The 25,142-nt window shown below is 33.5% G+C and overlaps 1 protein-coding gene across 7 annotated transcripts; it reads left to right on the forward strand.

Annotated features, from left to right (window-relative positions):
- The first annotated feature begins 104 nt into the window (after positions 1 to 104).
- LOC123709705 (synapse-associated protein of 47 kDa) lies at positions 105 to 24,598 on the forward strand. Of its 7 annotated transcripts, none has more exons than XM_045661210.1 (10): positions 105 to 470; positions 1,023 to 1,235; positions 3,034 to 3,113; positions 3,722 to 3,787; positions 5,139 to 5,260; positions 19,770 to 19,907; positions 20,871 to 21,010; positions 21,310 to 21,419; positions 21,858 to 21,956; positions 23,956 to 24,598. In XM_045661210.1, exons 1-10 carry the CDS (start codon positions 340 to 342, stop codon positions 24,078 to 24,080), a joined length of 1,224 nt encoding a protein of 407 aa, XP_045517166.1. In that variant the 5' UTR covers positions 105 to 339; the 3' UTR covers positions 24,081 to 24,598. The 7 variants fall into 7 exon arrangements, with proteins under 7 accessions (XP_045517166.1, XP_045517171.1, XP_045517170.1 ...); XM_045661215.1 differs by lacking the exon at positions 23,956 to 24,598 and adding an exon at positions 22,410 to 23,832; XM_045661211.1 differs by having other exon boundaries at positions 106 to 470; positions 1,023 to 1,226; positions 23,956 to 24,597.
- The last annotated feature ends 544 nt before the right edge of the window (positions 24,599 to 25,142 follow it).

Below are 25,142 nucleotides of genomic sequence, written 5' to 3' on the forward strand. Positions count from 1 at the left end.
AGATTATAATGTTAAATTGTAGAGCTGCACTCTTTAGTATAATTAAAGTCAAATAAGTTAAATGTCAACTGTGCATACTAATCAATATATTCTGTAACTTACCCACAGATATTTTCTGCGTAAAAATGTACAAACAAAATAAGCTGAAGGTGCGCAAGTTTTCATGCGCAATGAAAACTTCCTCATTTTAAGCTGGTCGATTACGGTGTTCCATTTAGTTTTTCAGCTGATCACGCTTCCATTGGGCGCTCCGCAGACGACGCGTGTGTCATGAGCGAATCTCTCGCAGCGTAGTAAAATCGAGTGCTTGTGTCGTGTAGCTAGCTAGTGGCAGTGAAAATGTTTTCAGGACTTACAAATCAGGTCAGTTCGTGGATGGGAGCAGCTAAGGGCGACCCTCAAGATGAAGAGGTTCCCACCCCAACGAAAGAAGCGACAGGAGAGGCAGCTGCAGAGGTTGACAAACAAAGGTATACGTTCTTTTGTTTATATTTGTTTTAGACGAAACCTTGTTTTCTCAATTTTTAAATATTTTTTTCGCGAATTTAAAAGTAATAGAATGTTGAGGGGTAAATGCAGCACAGAAAAAATGGCAATTTAGGCCATAGGCTTTAGGTGGCAATCTGCGCAGAACAATAAAATGACGGAATTAGTAATAGAAAATTCCGTGTATGATATTCCCATTGTTGCATAATACGTTCAATATTGATCCATGTAATGGGGTCAATGAATTTGGACACATCTAATAGTCTTGGGGTTCTTTAAGTACCTATTAAATAGCCTTGTTGGTATAATAATCAACAATTTTGTTCTTGGAGTAAAATATAACTTTTCTTATAATTTCTTATGGGAATCTTACAAAAATATATACATTGCATTAAATACAATAGGAAGATATTATATCATTATTTCAAACTACATTTGTCACACAACATTATCAGCATGGATTAAATTTAAAAAATATTATTTATGTTATTCAACAGAATACTTTTTACTCAGAACATTAATTTTATTTCTTATAGCCCAACAAAGGGTGGAAGCAAACTGGACCTCATCACAAATGTGAAGTCACAGATGACAGGGTGGCTGGGCTCTGGAATTCCTGGAATTCCTGGTTTAAAAAAGAATGAAGCACCCTCTACTGATGTTCCAGAGGCAGCTCCAATAGAACCCACTGAAGTGGCAGAAGCCAAGCCAGAGGGAAAAGAGGACGATGACAATTCTAGGTACATTAGGTATGAGGGGTTGCAGACAGAATGAGTTTCGCTGTCAATGAAGCTTATTGGTGTTACTTTTTAAAAAACCCAATAATTTCAATTATTTTAGTTCGAGCATTAAAATTTATTCATTAAAAGTGTAAAACAGATGGGATGCTCGAAATAAAAGTTATTAATCATCGAAAGTCTTATCATAATTGGAATGCATGTCTAAATCTCAAGTGTAAGTCATTCACTAAGCTTATGTAAGCACTCATATAGACTTTAGACCGTATAGGTTTTTGCACATTAAAAAATTTAATATCACACCACTTTAAATGCATGAATACAATTAACATAAATTGGGCTCAGAATTTGTTCAATATTTGATATTACTTTATCTAAAAATTATAGATATACAATTAAGATAAACTCAATCAAAGTACAATCTATGCTTCTCGTAAACTCATTTATTCTGCCTAAACCCCATTTATGACTCCATTTATTACTTGAATTTAAACTATTACTAAAGTAGATTTTTTGAACATTGTAGAGTGACTATAGAAGTTAATGAAATTGTAGATCTGTTCAAAGAATATCATCTTATTTATATATTCATATAGTTTTAACAGTATGTCTGGAATCTAAGGAAACAGTAAAGGGATTAACTATGAAAACATTCATTAGTCTTGTTTTATCTCTGGTAAGCCACATAGAAAATTCCCATTTGTGCAAGTCGTAGCGCTGTCTAGGAGCTAGGTCTACGCACAAGAGGTGTGTCAAATATGTATTGGATACTCTTAGTCTCGTTTCTGAATTTTATCGTAAAATGTAGTGTTTTTAAAAATATTTATAAAAACTAGTATTCATACGGAAGAAGTCGCATATAGCATAATCATAAGTCACTGACCTACGAAGTGAGAAAAGGGAATATTATATTGAGTGTCTGAATGCTCAACCTAGATATGATACTTTTGGCATAGCCATTTGTGGATGCAGTTGCCAAGTAGACAATATGACGCATTGTTCTGTGACGTAATGATCCGTAACCACAATTTTTATACCTTCAATTTCGTATATTGCTTTGTACGCTGTTACGTCTTTAATATATACGTTTTAAATTAACTTGATTACTTAATAAAATTATTCGGTTATCTTGTAAGAATTTTATTATTTCTCAGATTTAAATAATACAAATATATTCGAATTTTCGTTTGCTTTATATAATGTAAGTATAAGGATACCCCTCTACGCATACACAAACAAGACGATATTTCATATATCGTTAAAATAGTTGAATCTAATCAAAGTTGTGCTTCCTCTATCTCCTACTGTTCATTATGTGCACTTTACGCTAACTATACCAGCGGCATATCAGCCACAGTGCGACCGTGGTCAAGTTGAGCTTTTAATATTTGCTTATTGTGTACAACGCAAGAATTAATTGAAGAAATTTATATTAAATATATCCATTTTAATATTACACAAGAGAAAGAAGAAACCATTGTTAATTGTCTTCGCTGTTAAAATAAAGATACAAAGTTATAGTAAATTTATTGGACAACAATAAAACCCTCTGATATCTGTAGTCTCTTGGCGTATATAAATATGTATTAATATATCATTCTAGTGTGTCAGCCAAATAGGGTGTTAAGATATTATATAACAGTACCATACTGTCTTAGCTTATATCTGGGATATCATCTATAAATAATATAGTACGCCTAATAACTTTTCTTTATCTTGTATTAAACTCTTTATATTTATAGCACAGTCCTACTACTACTACGTCTGCCTAAGTATATAACTGTGATATAACTATTTTTTTATTATACAGTGCCACAGGTGGTGCGGATAGTAGACCAGGTTCTACTGGTGGGACACCCACTGAAGAACAACCAGCTGGTGTCGGGAATGGTAAGCCAAAAACGCGAAAAAGCTTCTGACAATTTTACGTAATAGATACCTTAATTTCTCGTAGTATAACCCTGTATCCTTTTTCTGTATCTGCTTTGGACAGGCCTTTAATTATTTTACAAGGTGAACTGTTATGTAACAGACATTGGTCTTGATCAATCATAATAACTGGCGATCCTTCGATTCAGTTTAAAAAAAAATTGCTTGATAGTATATGTGTCAATTTGGTAGATGTTTCTCTGACTCTGTTTTGTAGATGACTCTCATCTCTGAGTTCGTAGGTTCGAATGCGGGATGTGAACCAATAGTCTTATTGTCTATGTGCGCATTAAACATTCGCTCGTACGGTGAAGGAAAACATCGCGAGGAAACTTAGAGAAGTCGACGGCATGCACTGAAGGCTAATCACCTACTATTACACTTGTCTATTAAAAAAAAAAACAAATTAAAAAACAGGTACAGAAATCTGTGGTTGTAAAAGGCGCCACTAGTTATTTTTCTTTGAAGTCTAAGCAAAGTCCTTTATAGATTTTCGTCCCTTAATTAGTGCTATATGTTTTTGTATTTTTTAGTCGCTTTTTGTAGTATTATTTTTTGTTTGTGCACAGTTTCAGGTTCGCACAGTAGAAAGATATTCACAGTTGACGCTATCGAAGTACCAGATATGCAGGAATGTTAGTATTTTCATTTCATTACGCTTTGTACATACAGCAGAGAACATTTTTGACTAATGGCTTTTCCGAAATGTAAAAATCACGGTCCGACACGTTTTTAGTGATTCACAGTCGGTCTTTTTATTTAAGAAATTATTATTTTAATACCGTCGTAGTTTAAGCATTTTTATTTTATGAATTAGTTATGGATTAACACTGTTTTGGAAAATCAAGTTTTAGATTCTTATGTTTATTTACAACGTGTTTCGTTGTGTATAATTTAAAAAAATGGAGTTTGCGCAGACTATCTATATAGTCAAAATTACTTTTGATTAAATAATTTACAACGTTAAAACACTTGATATATTTCAGTATCAAAATAATGATTGTATTAGCAATGGAAACAATTTCGGAGCTCATTAATACTTTGTGTTGCAAATACAGCTTTATAAAGTGGCACTCCGCGATTTAATAAGCATTTATAAAATCGTGTATAATTAAAGTTGCCAGTATTAATATGGAAATAATAAAGTTTCCAAATGAAATACGAAATAGCGAAAATGAATAATACATTTCAATTTTATTTTACTATTCGCGCGTATTTATTCGTAAGTTAAGTTCTTAATTATTTGACTGTATTCACAAGATTTGATTGGAGAAACTCTTAGTATCTACCGCTATGTGCTGAAGGCTACAGCGTCTTTTTGCCATGTCTTGCGACGATTTCCAACGATAGGTAGCGAGAATCCTTATTTATTTCGGCGTGTAGTAAATTTTTGTGACCATAAATAATACGCAACCTAGAATAAGTGAATTTAAAATCTCACCTGCTTCTACCCCTCCCCCTCCGGGGACGTCGTAGCAATAATTTCTTAATTATTCTGTAGTTAGCATATATGTTAGAAATAAACATAGGGGTAGTAGGTAGGTAACAATACAAATTGTTGTATTTTCCATATTTTTTGTATGAGAATACATAGAGCTAGCCAAAAATAGACTTGCCTAGTAAATTAAATTGATGTTATATGTACATCATACGAAACTCCACTTATAAATTCATACTTTTTCTTTTCGTTTAGAAAAATCTTGGCTAAAAGCCCTCTTTGAATAACTTTAAGAGTACTTGTAACTTTGATATACCTGCTTGGTATTAAGTTAAAGAAAATACTTTACAAGTATTTCTTTCTCAAGTGTTAGTAACTCGGGTTCATTAAATAGTATCTACTTTGGAACATAAATCTTAACAAAGTATTCAACAATCAAAAAACTTAATCGTTTTGGTAATAATAGCAATATTTATCTACACAAACCCCGGTATCAGCTAGTGTAACACGAGTAGATACTAAACAGAGATACATCTTCATATTTACAGTTACTACGAAGGCGGTTGCTGGAGCGAAGTCCCTTGGGAATTTCCTATATTCAGCCGTGAACAAGGCAGGCGCTAAAGTCAGCGAGGCCAGTGCCAAAATAAAGAAGACTGTTGAAGAAAACGTAAGTACAAATCGATCACAGATATTAAGAGTCAAAAGATTTGTTGGGTATCTTAATTTACGGTATCCTAGAAATATCTATGTATATAATTCCACCCTGATATAAACAGTTTTTAGGTCATGATAATCATAGGTCAGGTTTAGGATAATGTTAGGATAATTTATTATATATACTGAATAAAATTCTCTTTATGAATGTACTCACTGCTAGATAAAGCATACAAGAAAATCTAATTTTTCTATTGGCTTTAATTCACTAGACGCGATTTCTACTTTATGGTATGAATACAAAAATAGGTCCTACGATTTTTATCTTAAAAGTATCACTAACGTAACATTTTTACTAAAACCGTACAGATGCAAAACCTACAACATTAATCGGATGTTAGGAGGATCGAAATTCAATCAGAAAAACGGTTAACCGGGGTATAAATAACAATTTGACCAGCGATAGGTAATGGTTTCAACGAAATTAGTTTTATGCTTTTGGGACCAGCGCTTTTACATTAATCTGTTTAAAAGTTTGCAATTGAAAAGTTATTTTCGACTCTATTTTCATAGGGTTTGATTTGATATTGGTCCAGACCTTCAGTGAAAACTAGAAATATTTTAGAAAGTTATTATTATAAGGTTTGTGTCCTTCTTCTTTCCATCCATCTTTTAAGTCAGATTTTGGAAAAGAGAAATCAACTTGAGTATAGACGGATCATTAAGACTATGATCTTATAATATTTTATCATAAATATGTATCCTTATTAATTTTAAATCCTGCATTGTGTAGGAGGGAAATGTAGGATGGCAATGATTCCATTTATGTACCAAAAGACCTGCGGCTTACGGAGAGGAGAGTGATCGATACTGTTCCGTAACCTACCTCTAAGTTACGCGACATTTTTGTGTACAGCTTTTAGGATTTGCGTCATTCTAACCAAATTGTCATTTATGTTAACATTAATGGCGTTTACATTTCTGACATGGCCATTAATATGTGCTAACTAGATACTTAACAAATTAGAGAATCGAAATTTACTCCATTCGATTTATCTATTATATAGTGTTAGAGGTAATAGAGAAGAGCAGTGTTGGCCTAGTGGATTCAGCGTGAGACTCTCATCCCTGAGGTCGTAGGTTCGATCCCCGGCTTTGCACCAATGGATTTTCTGTCTTTGCGCATTTAACATTCACTAGAACGGTGAAGGAAAACATCGTGAGGAAACCGGATCAGACCCTTAGACCCTAAAAGTCGACGATGTGAGTCAGGCACAATATGCTGATCATCTATTAGACAAATGATCATAAAACAGACAGAAATCTGAGGCACAGACCTAGAAAGGGTTGCAGCAGCAATTATTATATTTGTATTTATTTTTACACTACAGAGAGGGCTAGTGATGATTGTAAACTGGTATTTATTTTATACCTAGGTTAGTGTAGGAAAAGTAATGACTGACTTTGTGAACTGTAAGAGTAAACGTGCCAATTAGACGCGAAGCCGATAACTTTGATAAAGGAAAATGGACGATAAACTTGGAACAACTTCGGATCGTCAACGAGTTTGGATAAGTTGGCCAAAGGATCTAATATTTTGTTCACAAACTCCCGATAACTTGATAGAAGTCGAAACGGGTATATCTTCTATTTTGTGAAACACTTTGATGGCTGACTCCATCAATTAAAATTGATGGCGAGAATGTAAAATGAAAAACCAAATCGATGTTAGTCCATTTCGGGCGATCCGTCTTATTTCATCAATTACAGTCAATTCTAATCGTAACATACAAAGAGTGTGTTATTTTAAAAATAATAATCCTGTAGCGCTACAGCTCTACAGTGGCCCGAGATTGCATCTGATTTTTTGAAGAGAAATAGGTCAGCCTATAGAATTGTTAGTATCCAAGTTATAGAGTCGATTATTGGTAAAATATTGTGCCATTTGTTTATAAGTACAGTATTGACGTTGCCTACTTTATATCGTTAGTTATGTTAATTGACGGTTCTGATAAGACGTCAGACAGTTGCTTGACAGTTTTGTATTCTTTACTAGGATTTTATGGTGGTTAAGCTTTAGTTTTATGTATTTCTTGTACTAAATCAGTTAAAATAACGTCTTTACAACATTTGATAATTAAAATATTTTTATCGTACCGTTATTCTAACAGACATCGGGAAATATTTTTTATATTTTATTTTTAAGCTTAGACAAACTATATTGAAACTATGGTATACAGTAGAAGTTGTTCAAAATACAAAAATACTGTCTGTACTTTATACGTCTGCGCCTCATATGTCTGAATCTGTTTCGTGATTAAATGTATTTTTATAATAGATACGTAGGTGATCTGCCTTCTGTGCTTGACACAAGATAGTACTTTCGGATCTAAGGCATGTAAGTCTTTTCACGATGCTTTAAACGTGTAGTATTTGTTTTATTCTTATTTTCCAATTCCTTATACTCGGAAATATTTCAAATTATTTTTTGGTGCTTATGTTGCTGTACGCGATTAAGAAATTTTCAATTTCTCAAGATTTTCTTCAAGTATGGGAAAGCGCTGAAGGCAGGTTTTCGCGATTTTATACTAGTCTGGCGAGTTGCCAGCTCTGAGAATGAAGGTGGTTTTAACGCTTATAGAAAAATAAGAGCAAATGCTTTTAACCGCGTGGAAAACTCATCAAAACTATTGCTACCGAGATTTTAATTACTTTTATCCGACATGACGGTTCAACTTTGTCGTTCATTCGCATTCATTGAGATTTTTATTAACGATTTTGGTAATGGTGAAAATTAGCTTTCACAAAAGATACGTGTAGTTAAATTATAGTATTAAATTAGACTTTATTTAGAATCAGAATCAATAATTTTATTTTAGTCCTCTATATTAACGTAGTAAGCCTTGATTAAAGAGAGTTGGCTGATTGATCGCCTATACGATTGTTGGGGCTCTGTCATTGACAAATTTACCCGTATACTCAAACTCAAATTAACTTTATTCATATAGGTAACCAAGTACACTTATTAACGTCAAAAGATGTCAAATTGATTCTTATTTTACATTTACCTACCAGTTCGCAAGTCAAAAGCGTAGAGCGGGCAAGAAACTCTCCGCCACTCTTTTTAATCGCCAAGTTTTGACTCATACAAATTGTTTGTAAATATTTGACCTGTAGCAAATCAATCCCAAGGATTAGGAACATTTTTATAATCGTCAAATTAAAAAGAAAGCTTTATTGATTAATTTACGTTTAACGAGAGTTTTGTATTTATTCAGTAAAAACGAATACAATAATATACCACCTTCATCACAGCGCCCTAATTTACCGATTTAGGTATGAAAAATGCCAGACAGATTTTGACATTTCGAGTAGCAGACGGAAGTCAATACCTATCGGAAACTCGATTGGGGACAATCAAAGTAATCTGGTGCTCTGGCTGATTGGATCTTTGCGAGAGACTCTTAAGTGCTGTTGTATAGCAGATGTTCAGCTTCATCCTTTCTTCAAGAAATTCTAAGTTCACGTTGTTAAAGTACAACGTTGTATAGTGTGTAAGTAGATTGTCTATTGTGAGGTACTAAATTGATCTGAGCTTTCAAAATCTTACAAATATATTTGTTCAGAAAATTTGAATTCTTTCTATTGATATTGATTTCGTGTGTCTCACTTGATTGTTAAACTAAAGTCGACATGTTTTCGCATTTCTCTACAGGTTCATTTATGAATCAAATAATACAGTTGTTATCCGTTCTATATTTTTTTGCATTGTTAATATGTTATATCTTACAAATATTAAATTATCTACATATCTCAACGTTCTGCTGATGTGAATTTTTGTTTGTGCAATTTGACTTGTGTCTGCTATAGTAATGTATATGTCTATTTCTTTATAATAAATTTATATACAATATAGTAATTCAGAATTTCTTAATATTAAAATCTTGAAGGTCAATAATCAAAATAACTAAATCTTGAAGGTGAAGAAAATCTTTGCTACTCCCGCTATGAATTGTATGCTAATTGTAGTATATTAATAATAAATGTTCCGAAGAAAGACAGGCATGCACGTCAAAAAAATACAATTTCCATTATTATTCTACGGTGCTCTTCGTATATTGGAATCCTATTGACCCAATTCCTAACTGACGCCGGCGTTTTAATGTAAAATGTTTCATTGTTGCCTATAGGAATTATTAGTGATATAACACTATTAGTATATAGGAGAAAAATTTCGGAAGCAATTTTGCTCTCCAGACCATCTCAGCTATCAGATAACCTTTATGGATTGGTCATGTACGCTGAACATGCAATGGTCAAATGTGTGTGCAGTGCTGTTACTAGTCTATAATAAATAAAATATCAAACGCTAATCTGGTTCATCAAGAGCGCAGTGTTTGCCTAGTGGCTTCAGCGTGCGACTCTCATCCCTGAGGTCGTAAGTTCGATCCCCAACTGTGCACCAATGGACTTTCTTCCTATGTGCGCATTTAACATTCGCTCGAACGGTGAAGGAAACCGGCTTGCCTTAGAACCAAAGAGTCGACGGCACGCGTCAGGCACAGAAAGCTGATCACCTACTTGCCTATTCAATTTACAAATGATCATGAAACAGATACAGAAATCTGAGGCCTAGACCTAAAAAAAGGTTGTTGCGCCATTGATATATTTTTTTAATCTGGTTCATACTTTGAAATCGAAAAAAACCGGCATGGCGGGACATAATATGATATAAATATGTATGATATTAGAAGTATATATTGTTTCTATATGTATAAAACCGATATATTCACCAATTTTTTTATCTTTGATAACATCTTTATAAATAACCTTTGATTATTATAACTAATATTTTTTTTGAAAAGGAAAAACGTATCTTAGTTTTGAGTAATACTTAAGTTTCTACAATTCGCGATCTTATTAAGATCCCGAAATAATGGATCTTTTGGTGTACATTTTTATCGGTTTAGCGACATGAGTTAAAACGGTAGTACTTTGACATTTGCCATTCAACTGTGAAATAACGTTTCGTAGTATCGAGGTGATTGCAGGTCATTAGAATATCGAGGTTTAGTTTGCGCTGCCCGGTTCAATGTTTATTGTTGGATTTTTAAAGTCTCTTGAAATATTATTTCCCAGAAAAATACGTAGGTGATGAATGTTAATGAGTTACATTGACTAAAGCATTGCCTTGAGGAAAGCTACACAAAGAATTTCCATTCTATGCCCTATTCTATGTATGGCGACTAGTTTTCCATAACTGTCTGCGTATCATTCTCTTTCCCTTCTTCAAACACGAAAAAGCAGCTTAAAGGTATGAAACAAATGAGATCACATACTTTTTTATATAAAACGTGGAAGCAGTGATGTGTATGAATTTGAGCTAATCTTGAAAGCCTTCCGCAGCGCTTCGGAGCTCTGGAGCTATGATGGCTGGCCTTCCTCTAATGGTAGAGTTTAGATTTACAGAACCGTCTCGTAATTACCCCTTTGTACGTAGCCTAAATGATACTTTTAATCCTAATTACCAGAATTTAGCTTTATCCGCCTTATGTGTTATGTCTTACATAATTCGTAATACATTTAAAATGGTCACCTTTCGAAATTGTCTCCATCGCACAGTAAAACATGCAACAAATCATCATAAATTAATTAATTAGAAATTAGAAAAAAAATACAAAAAAACCCCTTTTATCTTTTGCCAATATTAATAATCCATTTTATAAATTGCAACCGCAAAGCTACACGAAAATACATACTTATTAATGTAGAAAATGGTGTTGGAAGATAATATCCTAAATATTAATAGTTTAAGTGGCAAGAAGAGTTATTATAAAAATATAATCAACGCGTTAGAAAAACCGAAAACATCTTAACCCTGTTTGTGGTATGAGTTGGGCTCATTTAAGATTAGGTCAATTATTACGAGGCTAGGCTATTACTAGGCTGTACGTAGCAACTGTTTATAAAATATTTGTGACTACGCCCAAAGTAACAATTCCTCGTCCAATTTTATACTGTATGTTTATTTAGATAAAAATGTTTCTAGTACTCTTATTCTAAATAACGAGACTTTTAAGAGCAAGAATTCCTGGCACTGAAACCGTAAAGGAAAATATATTAAATTACTTAAGTACGTGGCGAGATTTTCCCCGAAGCGCCTTTCTCGGGAAATCGATTGCTATGCTGTAATACGTTCTGATTCTACGTAATTCAGTTTAGAATTACCTACGGGATTATCGTGTGCAGCTTCGCTTAGAGTAAATTAATTTGAAATTTTCATTTGCGGTTCCAGTTTAACTTTGCTTGCATTTAAATTACACAATTTGTTACTTTTTCATAAGTTTTACTGCTGTTAATGGCATTATTGAAATGATGTTTCAGTCACTCCAACAGAGAGCTCTCATAATTGTTCTATTTTCAGTCGTGTCCTCTTGTATAATCAGCTTAGCAAAGCTTTTTCGCTCATCTCCGCTAATAGCAGCCTTTAGTACTGCTTCAACCAAATTGCTTCATCTGTTATTCATGAGAGGACCAAGTAAATATTGTTTCAAATCCGCTTGCAAGATAACGGATTCGGCAAATAATGGTTATTGAGTTAAGACGTTAGAGGACATGCTCAAAGGCTTAACTCTTTACGAGGATTTCATAATTAGCCTCTATACGGTAGAAAATGGGGCGATCGCATATTTGAGTCTTTTAATAACCTCGTGAAAAGTCGGAGATGCTCTTTTGTCTATGTTATAAAAGTGCTGAATAATATATAGTATGGTTAAGTATACACCGTTCTCTTTGCAATGATTTCCAATAATTCAGATCGACCTCAGCAGCGGATGTTATCCCGTAACATCGACTTCCGCTCTGGAAGTTGTTTAATGTTATATGAGGTGGCTTTGACTCAATTGAATCTATCGGAAGAGAAATGATAATGTTTGTTTGTATTGTCGTTATTAATCAATACATAGCATCAGTCATGATAAATAATACAATACTAATATTTTCATATAAACCTTCCTTTTTAATAAATAATTAATTTTCTTGTATAAACACCACCGCTACTGTTGGGGATCTAATCAAGTCTTAACGCGAGTGTTTAACGATTTGAAAAGACATAATCAATTAGTTGGAAGAGTCATCACAGAGACTGACTTATGAATTAAGACACATATATATGCATTTGTTTTTGTACTACCACATAGAGTTCTGACGAATCAGCGGCGCGCGCTACTGACGGTTATCAAATTAAAATTAAACCGACGCCCCTGATTGGTCGATACGGAGAATGCGCGCGGTGTCGCCTGCCCGATCAATACCATCGGGTTACGTAAGTAGACGGCGCCTTGGAGCCTCGCACGCACGAATGTATCGTAAATGGGTGTAAACGACCAGAAACAACTTATACAGATTATAGCACTTTGTTTATAATCTATGGCTTACCAGATTTGGAGCTTTGGAAGTCGTGTTTTCATTTTTGGAACTTTCTTGAATTATGGCGACTGTAACCTAGCTTTTTTCAAGTGATGATTGACTCTTTTATCTGGTTTATACGGTCGTCCAAACGTGTAAATACCTTTATCTATATCTTTGAGTTCTTCAACGCCTTAAGATTTTCGAGTATATTTGAAACTGGACCCTAAGTAGTAATATAAAACTTGATCAAAAAAGGTTGCTGGCAACTTTATTTTTAGGATAGGTTTTCACTTTACGAATATGATAAGGGGAACGTGTGATATATTTGACGCTTTCCGCCATATTTACAATTTAACACGAGAATAGACATTTGTTTGAATAAGAAAGGTTCATTCCTCGGCGTTTTTCTGGAAAATATTACATGGGGAGCAGCGTTATCCGGAATAACATCATTTATCTTTTTATTTACTGCCGCCTTAAGATTTTGCGACCACATTCAATATATTACTCCTTTGTTAGGTTGTTGTATTTGATTTTTTTTATAAAATATTTCTTAATAAGTAGAAAGGCTTAAGCCATGGATAAATCTTTTGTCCTGCGGATAATAAACGTATAATTGAGTTGGAAAGGTAGAATAGGAAAACTGTAGACGGCTTGGCGACGTACAAGAGGAATAGGCAGCATGCCAAATGACTTTAGTGGACGTCGTTGTTAGACTCATTCCAATATGACGGTCCAACAAACTTGGGTCGATAGTATATGGCATTTTTTATCCCGCACTAGTTTGTTATAAATAATTGTTTGTAATTTAGCAACATCTTGGAATACTAATAAATTTCATCGTGTTTGCATAAAACGAAGTCGTGTCCATGAAGGACGTCCATTCTTCGACGCTAACGATTTCTTTTGTTGCGTCCAGGGTCTTTTACGTGAACTCGAGTGTGGACGGCTTTGTTAAATTTCACGTGAAACTCGTCATAATTGAGGAAATTTAAAAATTTGTCGCTTTGCAACGAAACGACCTTTTTAAATCGACAAGGTGTGAAGTCAGCGGATTTGACATTATAAAAGAGAACGATATAAAGGAAGATAAATGAGCGTTATGAGATCGGGTCTGTGAGGACAATAAAACATTAATGGACACTGAAACGTGGAGCTGCGGGAGTGCTCGTAAACAAAGAGCTCTCGACACGTAACAAGCCACTGTGGTCACTGGATATCACTGGAAATGTTCTGATTTACTTTTTAAAAATATAATGTTTAACAGTTACCATGTTATATTTGCTTTTACATTTTCCCCAAGTCTGAGAGACTGACCGCTATTCACACCGGACTATAAGAATTTCTTAAATTGATACTTGACATAATTGAGGCATTTTTTAAGGTAAATTGCTTTGCTTGGTGGATGGTTAGTTTCTTCTTAAGTCGCTGTATTTATGAGTCCGTATGTGCCAAGCCTTTGGTTTACCAATTACTTAAAGGTAATAGTGTAACACATTCCTATTGTATTCACATTCATTTGAATATGTCTATGTAGCATTTGGAACATTTGGCGTAACTTCTCGAATTCCGAATGTCCGAAAACGTTCAGTTTCATGCCTTGTGCATGTGACCACCGATAAACAACGTGACGCTTAGTAAATAATTTTTTAAAGTAAATAACTTTAGTGAATAATTCCGACAATAATTTACAAATAAATATAATGGAGAGAAAACTAAGTGAAAAAATGGAAAGGATTTAGATTTCATTAATTCGATTCAAACATAATCTTGTTAAAACGTGGGATTATCTTCTGCAGTAGGAGACTGTGACGTTATTTGAAAAGTTAAATTCTTTTTTCTTTTATTATTTTGCGTTTTTAACCTGTATTCGCATAGTGGCTTCAGCGTACGACTCTCATCTCTCGACGTTCGATTCCAGGGTGTGCACCAATATACTTTATGTCCATGTGCGCATGCACTCGCGTATGATGAAGGAAAACATCGTGAGGAACCCGGCATGCCTTAGACACATTAATTCGAGGGTGTCAATTCAGGCAAAGGTCGATTTGAAATGATCCAGTATGAGATACAGAAATCTGAGCCCACTCCTAAAAAGTATATAGCATTCTTTTCGATATAAAATACGGATCAATGGGTGGGAATAATTAATGTTTGCATTATGCATTGTAGTTTTTACCTTAATTGAATGAGAACGAGATTACATTTTACAGGTTATACACCGATGGCTCCAAATTTACACGGTTTATACGTGCTACCCGAGTGGCTTTATGCCATCCCACATTATTTATACCATCATAATAATATCATACACAATGTAGTCAATAAATGTTTTTATATAAGAGAACTTCATATTATTTTACCTATTAATGAAGTCGACCTCATAATTAGATCGTTTTTTTTCTCATCTGATGTCAAGTGATACCGCCCATGACACTCACATGACCAGAAAGCTCGCTAGTGTGTTGCCGGCCTTTTCAACTATCGGTACGCTCTTTAAGAAATGTTTTATTAAGGAAAATAGGTGTTTAAAACAAAATTGTAACTAAAAGGCTGATTTCTGGCATATAGAAGAAACCGTAAATGAGAATTATAAAATAAACTAAATGGTTGCAATAGAAAGCGTGCTAAGTGGAAAAATAAACGGAATGAAAACTGAATACGATGTGAAATGTGTAACACAGTAGCTTCAGCATCAGGAAGTAGTACAATAGACGGGAAATTTAATTCACAGAAATGCTGGAAACTAATGTGTTTCGCTTGGCACGTTAAGAGATTTGTTTCACTGTAGAGAAATTGTTTCTAGAATGTTTTTATAAGGATTTTTGACGTTAAGGGGTGAGCTTTTGCATTATATTAACTCATATAATGTAAGTTCGGTTTTGCGGCCTGAGCTAAAATTATACGCGGTGATTGTTAATTTAGTAAATTATTTTTATATCGGCTTTATGCAACGAGATCGTGAGATCCTTACTATTTACAAATAAAATTATTTCTTCATAAAAACAAAATTTGTAATAAAACTGATTAAAGTTGTCGTTCGTCTCGTTCTTTCAAATTGTGTTTACGCTATGGTTAAATGAGATGGTTGGAATATGTATAGATGTATCTCCTTATCTTAAAACAGTCTGATTCCACCGTGTTAACTTCATACTACAGTACTCATCGGTTTCTTTTCATCATAGCGTATATACGATTTGACAGAAAGAAACAAAAGATCCCTTGAAATCTGCACATATAATTGCACATTTCTATAAACAAATCAATATTTATGAATTAGTAGTATTTAGTATTAGTAGGGATAGTTTTGTTGAATAAAAATAATCAGATTTTGTCGGTGAGCGCATTTACATAACAGCTAAACGAATATTAACGTAATTTGAGTGTGGGTAATCCTTATTTAATTTCCCATCTAAAATGAGCTTAGGTAAAGTTTGTATGATGGGTTAGATGACGTGTTTGTTATGACCTTTGGCCTTTGGGTCTGTGTCAGCATCTATCACCGGATTATGGCGATATCGATAAAGGTTGAGCGGCTTTCGCTAATTTATAGGTCAGTATTTGTACAGCTAATGCTATAAATGTTTTACCGATGTAACATTTTAAATTATATACTTATTTATTAATATAGTTATAAATTTACTAAGTTTAACACTGAATACACACACTGTATATACTTTGTATAGGTGTTAACAGAAACTGCGTGTAAAGGTAAGGTTAAAAAAGTTCTTCGTAAAGGTTCGAACTGTCGTAATTATTTCGACTTAAATTAATGATAAAAATTCAGTGGTAGGTACAATAGGTAAGACTTGGCCGCAGATTGCATCCGTTTCCGTGATTTTTTTTTATAGACAAGTAGGTGACAAGATCGTCGATTGTCTGATTTGAAACTTATATATGCATATACATATGCACATTATACTTTACAATGTATGTGCATATGTATATAAACAGAAAATTGGCACAGCCAGGATCGAACTGCCACAATGGTTCAGTCACACGCTGAAAACACTACTGACTTTACGGAAAATATTTACAGGCATAATGTGTTTAAGTTAATAATTTACAATACAATGTTCAAACAATCGTTAATTGCTTATTTTGAAAAGTCCTTTCAACGACACCTTATTTTTAAAATTACAGTTTCTCCCGTGGTTTCGGATAATACAATAAATAAGCCAGGATACTTTATTTATGTTAATATATAATTTATTTAAATTAATGTTGAGTCCTAAATAAAAATATCTTTTCCTATATAAATACTTAGTATTCGAAATGATTATAATGAGAATTAAAATCATGACAACATTTTGCACTGTCTTATATTTCCTCGTTGAAAAATTCAGAACATTTAGCATATGTAAGCTAAAAATAAAATAAAATTTGCGATTCTCTTTGAAAATCACGTTTAGTGTTTCACAAACGTTTTCCCGTACAGAGCAATTTGCTGTCTCTTGAATTGCACGCTTGACCTAACATACAAACCGCTGGGGATCTCAAGTGAATATTTGTATTATTTATTTATCCTTTAAGGCTAACTAGATATATCTGGTATTTTGTATTTTGACCCTTTATTTAGTACGCATTCCGCTTGCCGAAGCCCAACATTTTCTAGTGCCTTTGCGATTTCTTCTAAAATTGTAGCTTTAAGCTCGTAAAGCTCTCCGCCCTCCTCCTAATTATGTGCGTAATACTTCTATCATGTCGGATGCCCGTCAGGCACCTGTGTCTACGTTCCTCGGTTGCTCTGTCTTAAAGAGAATAGTGGTTCAATTGGCCTGGGCCTGTAATTAACAAAATAAATTGCAGTTTCGCCTAACGCTTAACATAGAACTCGCAAACACACTTACAGTGTCCAGGTCATGTGTCAATTAACATCATGTCCAGGATACAATTTCCCCTGTTCTAAATAAAACTATCGATTAGAACCTTCAAGAGACAAATTACATAAATACTTTTTGCTATTCGAGTAAGAATAGCATGTAATAATAATAATCATACGTGCCGTTGTAAACGAATGGCTGATGATCTGTATGTAAAAAGGCCTACATGGTAAAAAAAATAACTGTGTATGGGAGGTTATTTTATAATTAATTTTCATTTTTTTTGATTGTGTACCTTAAAGCTAAGCTATTTATAATAGTCAGCTTAAATAAAAACAATTATTACTATATTATACTTTTATCTGTGGATTTGTAATATTTGTTACACTAGCGACAAAGTCGGTAAGCCATCTAATGATTAATCTTCCGGGGTAAATAAGATTAGGAAATCAATGCTTCCTTAGGATCCCTTCCAATCTAATTGATGTGATTAATACCTTTGATTACACTCTGAATTCCCTCTCTGATAATGTTAGCTTTACCTGTGAGATAGCTATTTTTTCATTTAGCATTTACGAATAATAATTAAAATATTCGAATCATTTTAAGTTTATTAATATCTATAGATAAATTTAGTCCTAATAGTAAATATTATTCCTAGTGTCGATTTTAGGAGAAAAGTAAAAAGAAACCTATTTATTTGGAATAAGTCAAATACTCATCTGAATAGTAAAGGTGAACAATTCTTCGCTTGGAATTGCATGAGTTCAATTTCGCAACTTGTGGCTTATGGTAATATTATCTTTAAGCCATTCTAATTGGTCACTGATACTAATAACTAAATTTATCGCAAAATGAGGGCCATAAAAGCTGCAATATCTTTTCATTAGCACAGCTCTGAAACATTAAGACATTAATATGAATTATAGCGTTTTATTCATTAGCTAGCGTTGTAATGGCGCTAAGGGACATCGCGGAAATAATTATTAATATAATTTATGTTAACAAAGGATAAAGAATTTGCTTTAATTAAAGTATGCGCTAGTTTTATTGTACTATATGGCGATTGCGTAAGTCATTTCATCTTACGACTTTGTAGACGCTACGTAGGTTTCATTTCACGGAAATTGAATGTTCGAATTTATTTAAAAGTGAAGAAAGTTTCTCATGCGTCACTGAGATTATTTTTAGTACTGCGCCTGCTATTTTAACTCTCTATTTATCGAACAAAGGTGGTAGAAAGCATTTAACAATACAGGAGAGTCGTATTCTCTGTTAAATTAGAATTTAACAGGGGTCAATTTGAATGCCAACTGTGGGGTGATTATTTATTCAGAAAGCGTAATGAAAGTCGTTCAGAAAGCGACAAAGTATATTGACCGACGCTTATGAATAAACTTCAATGTGGTGACGCTAGTCTGTCAGTTTATTTAATTATCCTTGGTTTTAAATGTATGAACAGCTTTTAAACTACTTTCGTTTGAGTCGTTGGTATTTTGTTTCGGTAGCCAGGGGAGCTGGAGATCGATGGTTTCATTCTGACTGGAGGCTGACTGGTGGCACGGCCCCGGATTTTATTATTATTTTTTAACTACTGTTTGTTAAATCAGTTAATTGTGGCAAAAAATAACATTAACAAAAAAAAAACAGTCGCCGCTGCTACTGTCATATTCGCGTTAGATTTCAGTTATCAGCTACGCGTAACACTCTTTAATTTTTGGCTCCCCACCGGTACTTTAACTCACGACAGTAAGTACTCCTTGGCCATCACTGTTCCTGTGAACTTCGACTTTAATCATAAAAACAAAGCTTTTATTTTTATGATGAAAAATTGTAATTACTTCAATGAAGTATAGAGAAGAGAAACGTATTAATTTTCTCAATTTGCAAATGTTGTAGTAAAATAAAATGTCTATTTCGACAATATTTCTATAATTAATTTAAGTAACACAATAATTTACCTGAAAAAGAAAGTTGCGTCGTTAAAGTCGTCTGTACCATTTAACGAAGCAAATGTTGAAGTGTCTGGTGCAAAACGCGATAATTACTTTGCCTAACTTTTGTATAATTAATTGATGAGATTGTCTTAGGATAATTTACGTTTTTTTATTGTCGTATCATTGTTTTAAGGTATATTAGACAAGTATTTATTATAGAGCACAGAGATTATAGTAAATTCTAAAACTTTTCTAAACAGGTCACATAATTGCACATAATACTTGTAAAGATAGTCCATGCGTGCGTAGTTGGTAGTTAGTAATATGTTCATTGCTGATATACACATTTCAGAGCATCCTTGGCGAGTTTAACCGTGAACAGGACGCGTTCATCAAAGGCCAAGAGAAGGAAGGAGGTGCTGCAACTGCCCCATGGGTCGGCGCTCCCAATGATGCTTCTCTTAAAGAGGAGTGCATGTCACTTTCAACTGTAAGTTTTACACCAAATAAGCAACACATTTCTATATTTATCTCTACTAACTCTAGATAGAACATAACCAGCTATGTTCTCTGTTTATGCTACATAACCTTGCAGAAGAATGCAAGCAGAAAATGAGGCTATAATGGGCTATAAAATGGCTCTTTCGTCTACTTAAAACGAAACTCTCAATCTCTATTTGAACTTTACTTTTATCAAGAATGAAGCCAATCCATTTCAGTGTGTGACTCCAGACAGAATCTATTGTACTTTGTTTTTGTTTAGCTAATCAACCGTTTACATAATGAATGATATGATCTTGAGCGATATTTTGTGCTACTCGAATAGTGTGTTGGTGAAGTTGTCAATTGTAAAAAAAACATATGGTCGTATAGTTGAAAGTAATATAGTTCAAACCGTTGACGACGACATCGTTTAGAACAATATACCGGTTATACTAACCAAAATCAAAGGTTCCGGCGGGTAAAAGTTAGGTACTTAATAAGAGCAGTGTTGGCCTAGTGGCTTCAACGTGCGGTTTTCATCCCTGAGGTCGTAATTTCGATCCCCGGCTGAGCACCACTGGATTTTCTTTCTATGTGCTCATTTAACACTCGCTGGAACGGTTTAGGAAAACATCGTGAGGAAACCAGCTTGCCTTAGATTCCAAAAGTCGAGGTTGGTCACCTCCTTGCCTATTAGATTAACAAATTATCATAAAAAAAGATATAGACATCTGAAGCCCCAGACCTAAAAAGGTTGTAGCGCCTTTGATTAACTTTTAACTTAATAACAACGTCATCGGCTGTTACGACTATCAGTTTTTATGACACAATATCCCTTCGATGTCGTTATAATTTTGGCTCTCTCCGAATGTGATTAAAAATGCCTGGTTGTGTGGATCCTAGTATTATATCAAGAGCGTTACCAAAGGATTTGTGGAGGTGTTATAGTATTTACGAATAAATAATGCAGGACCGACGGAACTTCGTGCGCGCCCCACCGGCGGGTGTGGAGTTCGACTTTGACTACGACAAAATGTACCCAGTGGCCGTAGCTATCATGGCGGAGGATCCCAACCTTGAGAAAATGCGTTTCGACCTCGTACCCAAAGTGTAAGTATGAAATATCTCAAAATATTCCTATTATACAGATGACTGTCTGATTAATATTTAGGAAAAAATAATTGTATTAAGTATATCTCATTACATCTTTGTAAAAATATAGAATAATATTGTTAAAACTTTCATATCACTTAGAAGACGGATTTAAGTGAAATTATTCAAACGAAAGAAATCAAATAATAGCTAAAAAGGGAACAATAGTGTTGAAAGAGTAACTGGTGTCAAGAGTCTTATGAATTGCGTAACATATATTAAATAGACAACCCCTAAAGAAGTCCATAACATTACAGTATAACAGAGGAGAACTTCTGGCGGAACTATTTCTACCGCGTCTCCCTAATCTGTCAGGCGAACGAGGCTGACGCAGTCGCCCGCCAGTCCAGCGCTGACGACTCGCAGGGTGAGTATCCGATTTTTTTATCATCTTATTTCGCAATCTATCAATCGTAACTGGTACGAATCGTCGATTAAGAAAAATACATATGTAACGTATAGAGTATTATTTTCGACAATTTTCAAGAATTCGTAACACTTACGTCTGGTAATAGATTCTTAATATATCCGTAATAGTGATTATAAAAAAAAAACATTGAGGCAGTACATTTCTTTTTGTTTCTCTGATCTTTTGAAATGGATCACCCATTTGGTGCAGAAATTATATTTTATTTTAAAGCTTATTTTATAAATTCCTAATATATTGTTTGTGTTGAAAAGTATATTTAATACAAAATATGTTCTAATCTTATTTTACACTGCTTGGATTCGTTGTATTTTGAGCATTTTTATTATTTTACCCATTTGCTAGATTTTTTTATTTTCCTTTTTATTTCACCATTAGACAGTAAATCGGCAAGCGAGGATCTAATAGCGAAAGAGAGTCAATCAATTGATGACGTCAAGAAAAGAATTAAGTCGTTGAAAGTCGATAGAGATGATGGTAAGATTTTGAACGACTAATCGGTTTTTTTATACAATATACTAGTTACGAGTCGTTGATTTTGTATGGAAAAGAATCTTTAGAAAACTACGATTTGGACGTACTAGTATATTAGATATGGAATCCGTCCTAATGAAAATGTATTTGCTTGAAGGAGTCTCTAACAATTTGTCTTCTTACTTGGTCCTTAAAAAATCTCTGAAGGCCTTCTATACAAAAATTCACTAAAATCTGTTTAGCCGTCTGAGGGTTAGCATGCACTCTTGTACAGTAATACAGTTATTTTTAAATTAGCAAATTTTATTTCACATTTATCCTTATTTTATTTTAGTAATTTTCGCTATGAGTTATTTTGTCTTCATTTTTTAATAGTTTTTGAAAATTCTTCGACTACAACCAACTTTGAGAATAATCGCAATGATTTTAATGTGTTTTTTCGTTTTCGGAATGCAGCTTAAGCGACGGACAACGGATTGTTAAAATACTATGGTAGCCCTACTTTCCCATGGCCCATACCCCGGCCGATACAATACTTTATTAATAAGAGTTCATGTAGTTATGTTTGTAGCATCGCGGTGTATGGAGTGTATACTTGCCTTCTGTGTTTTCATATTAATGTGATAATGCCGAATCTGTGTAACATTCAAAATTAAAAAAAAATTGTGATGGTGGAACTTTTTAATAAAGAAAATTACTATATTTTAAAAAAATCATATTTGATAGACAAGATATGACAGCTGACAGCTGACAGCAGTATTACGAAACAGCTGTCTGTGTCATTCAGGGGATCGATTGTGTGGAGTTTGTGTTCCGTTTTGTCACTACCATTAACTTCCCATTATCTTTGCCGAAGCTAGTGTGAAGAAATCTGCTCAATGCTTTAATATTTTTGGCTTTATCACATTAACGCTGTTGGATCTCATTATTTTAACGTTATTTGTATTGATATTTTATCGCTGTTCTATAATTTGACGAATTCAAAGTATATCATGTCTCATCCTTGTTGATGTATCGTGTGTTGATGTTAATATATGACAATATAGCTTCTTGTCCTTATATGAATGTATATATCTATTCATATAAATTCACTGTTTCAAATTTTAGCTTTCATCACCGGCTTAAGACATACTAAAGTTAAATTATAATAGTTAACTTAGTAGTCTTTGTCTCTATTGAGGTAATTTGTTAGAGGCGGTATCAATATGATGGAACTTGTAAACTGAATGTTATATATGTGTATAAGTATAGTGACGTCACGTATTCTACTCCGGTTTTAACATTGCTACCGTTGCTTAGCGCTTGGTCCGGCATATTTACACGCGTCGAGTCTCAAAGTTGGTTTGTAGCAATGTTGAAACTTAATGTTGTCAGATTTACTATTAAGGGTTTTCAAACTTGTCAAATCATTAAACATTTCGAGCTAGTGGTTCACATATATAGCCGCGACATATCACTTATGTGTGACAGTCAATTAAATTCACACTAACTGCCGTTGCTTAGGACTTTGAGAGCTGACAACATTGACCCTCTGTTAGCGAGACCCTGTACTTACAATGTTTCGTAGAGTAGTTGGTACGAAGTGGGGACGGGTGATAACGTACAGGCCTAGATTATTTTCTGTCGCTACTCTATATTGATTTTTGTAAATGTTTTATTCGACAAGTCTTGATACTTTAGCTAATATTTCGTCCTTTATCAGTATTATTAAACTATGTTATAAGTTCATTCCGTTGTCTACGTAGCGACAGTATAGATGTTACACTTTCTATTGTCAATACTTGAAAAATGTTTAGTGAAATATAATATTATAGTTAACGGCATTTATAGTTAGTTATTATGAATTGAAATAATTATATTATTCTAAAATAATTGGTCGTATTATTTCTTGGCGTTTTTGGGAGAAGAAGACAAAGTAACTCTTTGAAGGTAGTAAAAATTAATTTTATTTTTTTACTACCCTCAAATGTTTTTCGTAAATACATTTTTTGTGACATTTCAGAGCAGTGGGTAAAGGAATTGGAAGCTGAATTGAAGGAATATGAGGTTGTCGCCGAAAAGTCTGGCGATGATAAGTGGGAGAAAGAGTGCGAAGATCTTCTCGGGGAAGAGATGGATCTTAAGTAGATTTGACTAAAATCATTGAAAGGTCAATTGAATTTAGTATCGGATTATTTATTGAACACGTATTTACTCGAGTTGAGTTAGTTTTCAATTTAATATTCAAATAATTGATGAACGGCTTCCTGGAACAGGGGAGTGCTTGCATAAAGATTTGCAAAGAAATTTAGAATATAAATGCTGATAGAATAAGACAAGCTTTCGGACAGCCAATGATTTCAAATGCGGAATAAACACAACTACTAGAGCCTTTATTCGTTTTTTTTTTTAAATTTATTTATTAGCCGGATACAAAGTCCTTTGGCAAGCCTTTATTCGGTTTCTATAGTGTTGCCATTTTGGCTTTCACAATTTCATTGCCCTCCCCTGACTCACACTTCTTGTGACATGGATCATGCGAATCTTGTGGCATGCCTCACATTTGCGGCACGGTGCTTACATTCCTTTTTTATGTATTATTATTTCGACATATAAATAAAGCTTTGGTAAATTAATGGGTAATTAATTGATATTTCAAATACTTTAAAAAATATAATTTATCGCTTGATGCATTTTAACATTCTTATAATAAATATTATAATAATTATATTTAAGTTCCAATTATTTTTGTGTGTGGTAAGTCTTTTGTACAAAATATTTATTATTTTACCTAATTAATGTTTTGCCTAATGATACTATGTAGGTTTAATTGTAAAAAATTATAGTTTTCCATTTGGTATATATATTCAAACATAATATTAAATTAATTTGAAAATGGTGTAATATGACATTAGCTGTGTAAACTTCTTTACGTCGAACCATTTTTTTATTAATTAATAACAATTATACGAGTGAATAATATATTTAATAGATTATTAATTATAGTGTTTTTTTGTATTTAATTCCTTCTATTTAAATTAATATAAAAATTTTGTATATGATATGCGTTTTACATTCCAATAAAGTGTTTGTTTTCATGTCTTTAATTTTTATACAATATATATATATATATTAATTACCATGGCACAGCTTTGTACCTTAAATTTAAGGTTATTTAGACACAAAACTTTGCTAATGCACATAAGATCT

This window comes from Pieris brassicae, chromosome 5, assembly GCF_905147105.1.
Source record: "Pieris brassicae chromosome 5, ilPieBrab1.1, whole genome shotgun sequence".
Taxonomy (NCBI): Eukaryota; Metazoa; Arthropoda; class Insecta; order Lepidoptera; family Pieridae; genus Pieris; species Pieris brassicae.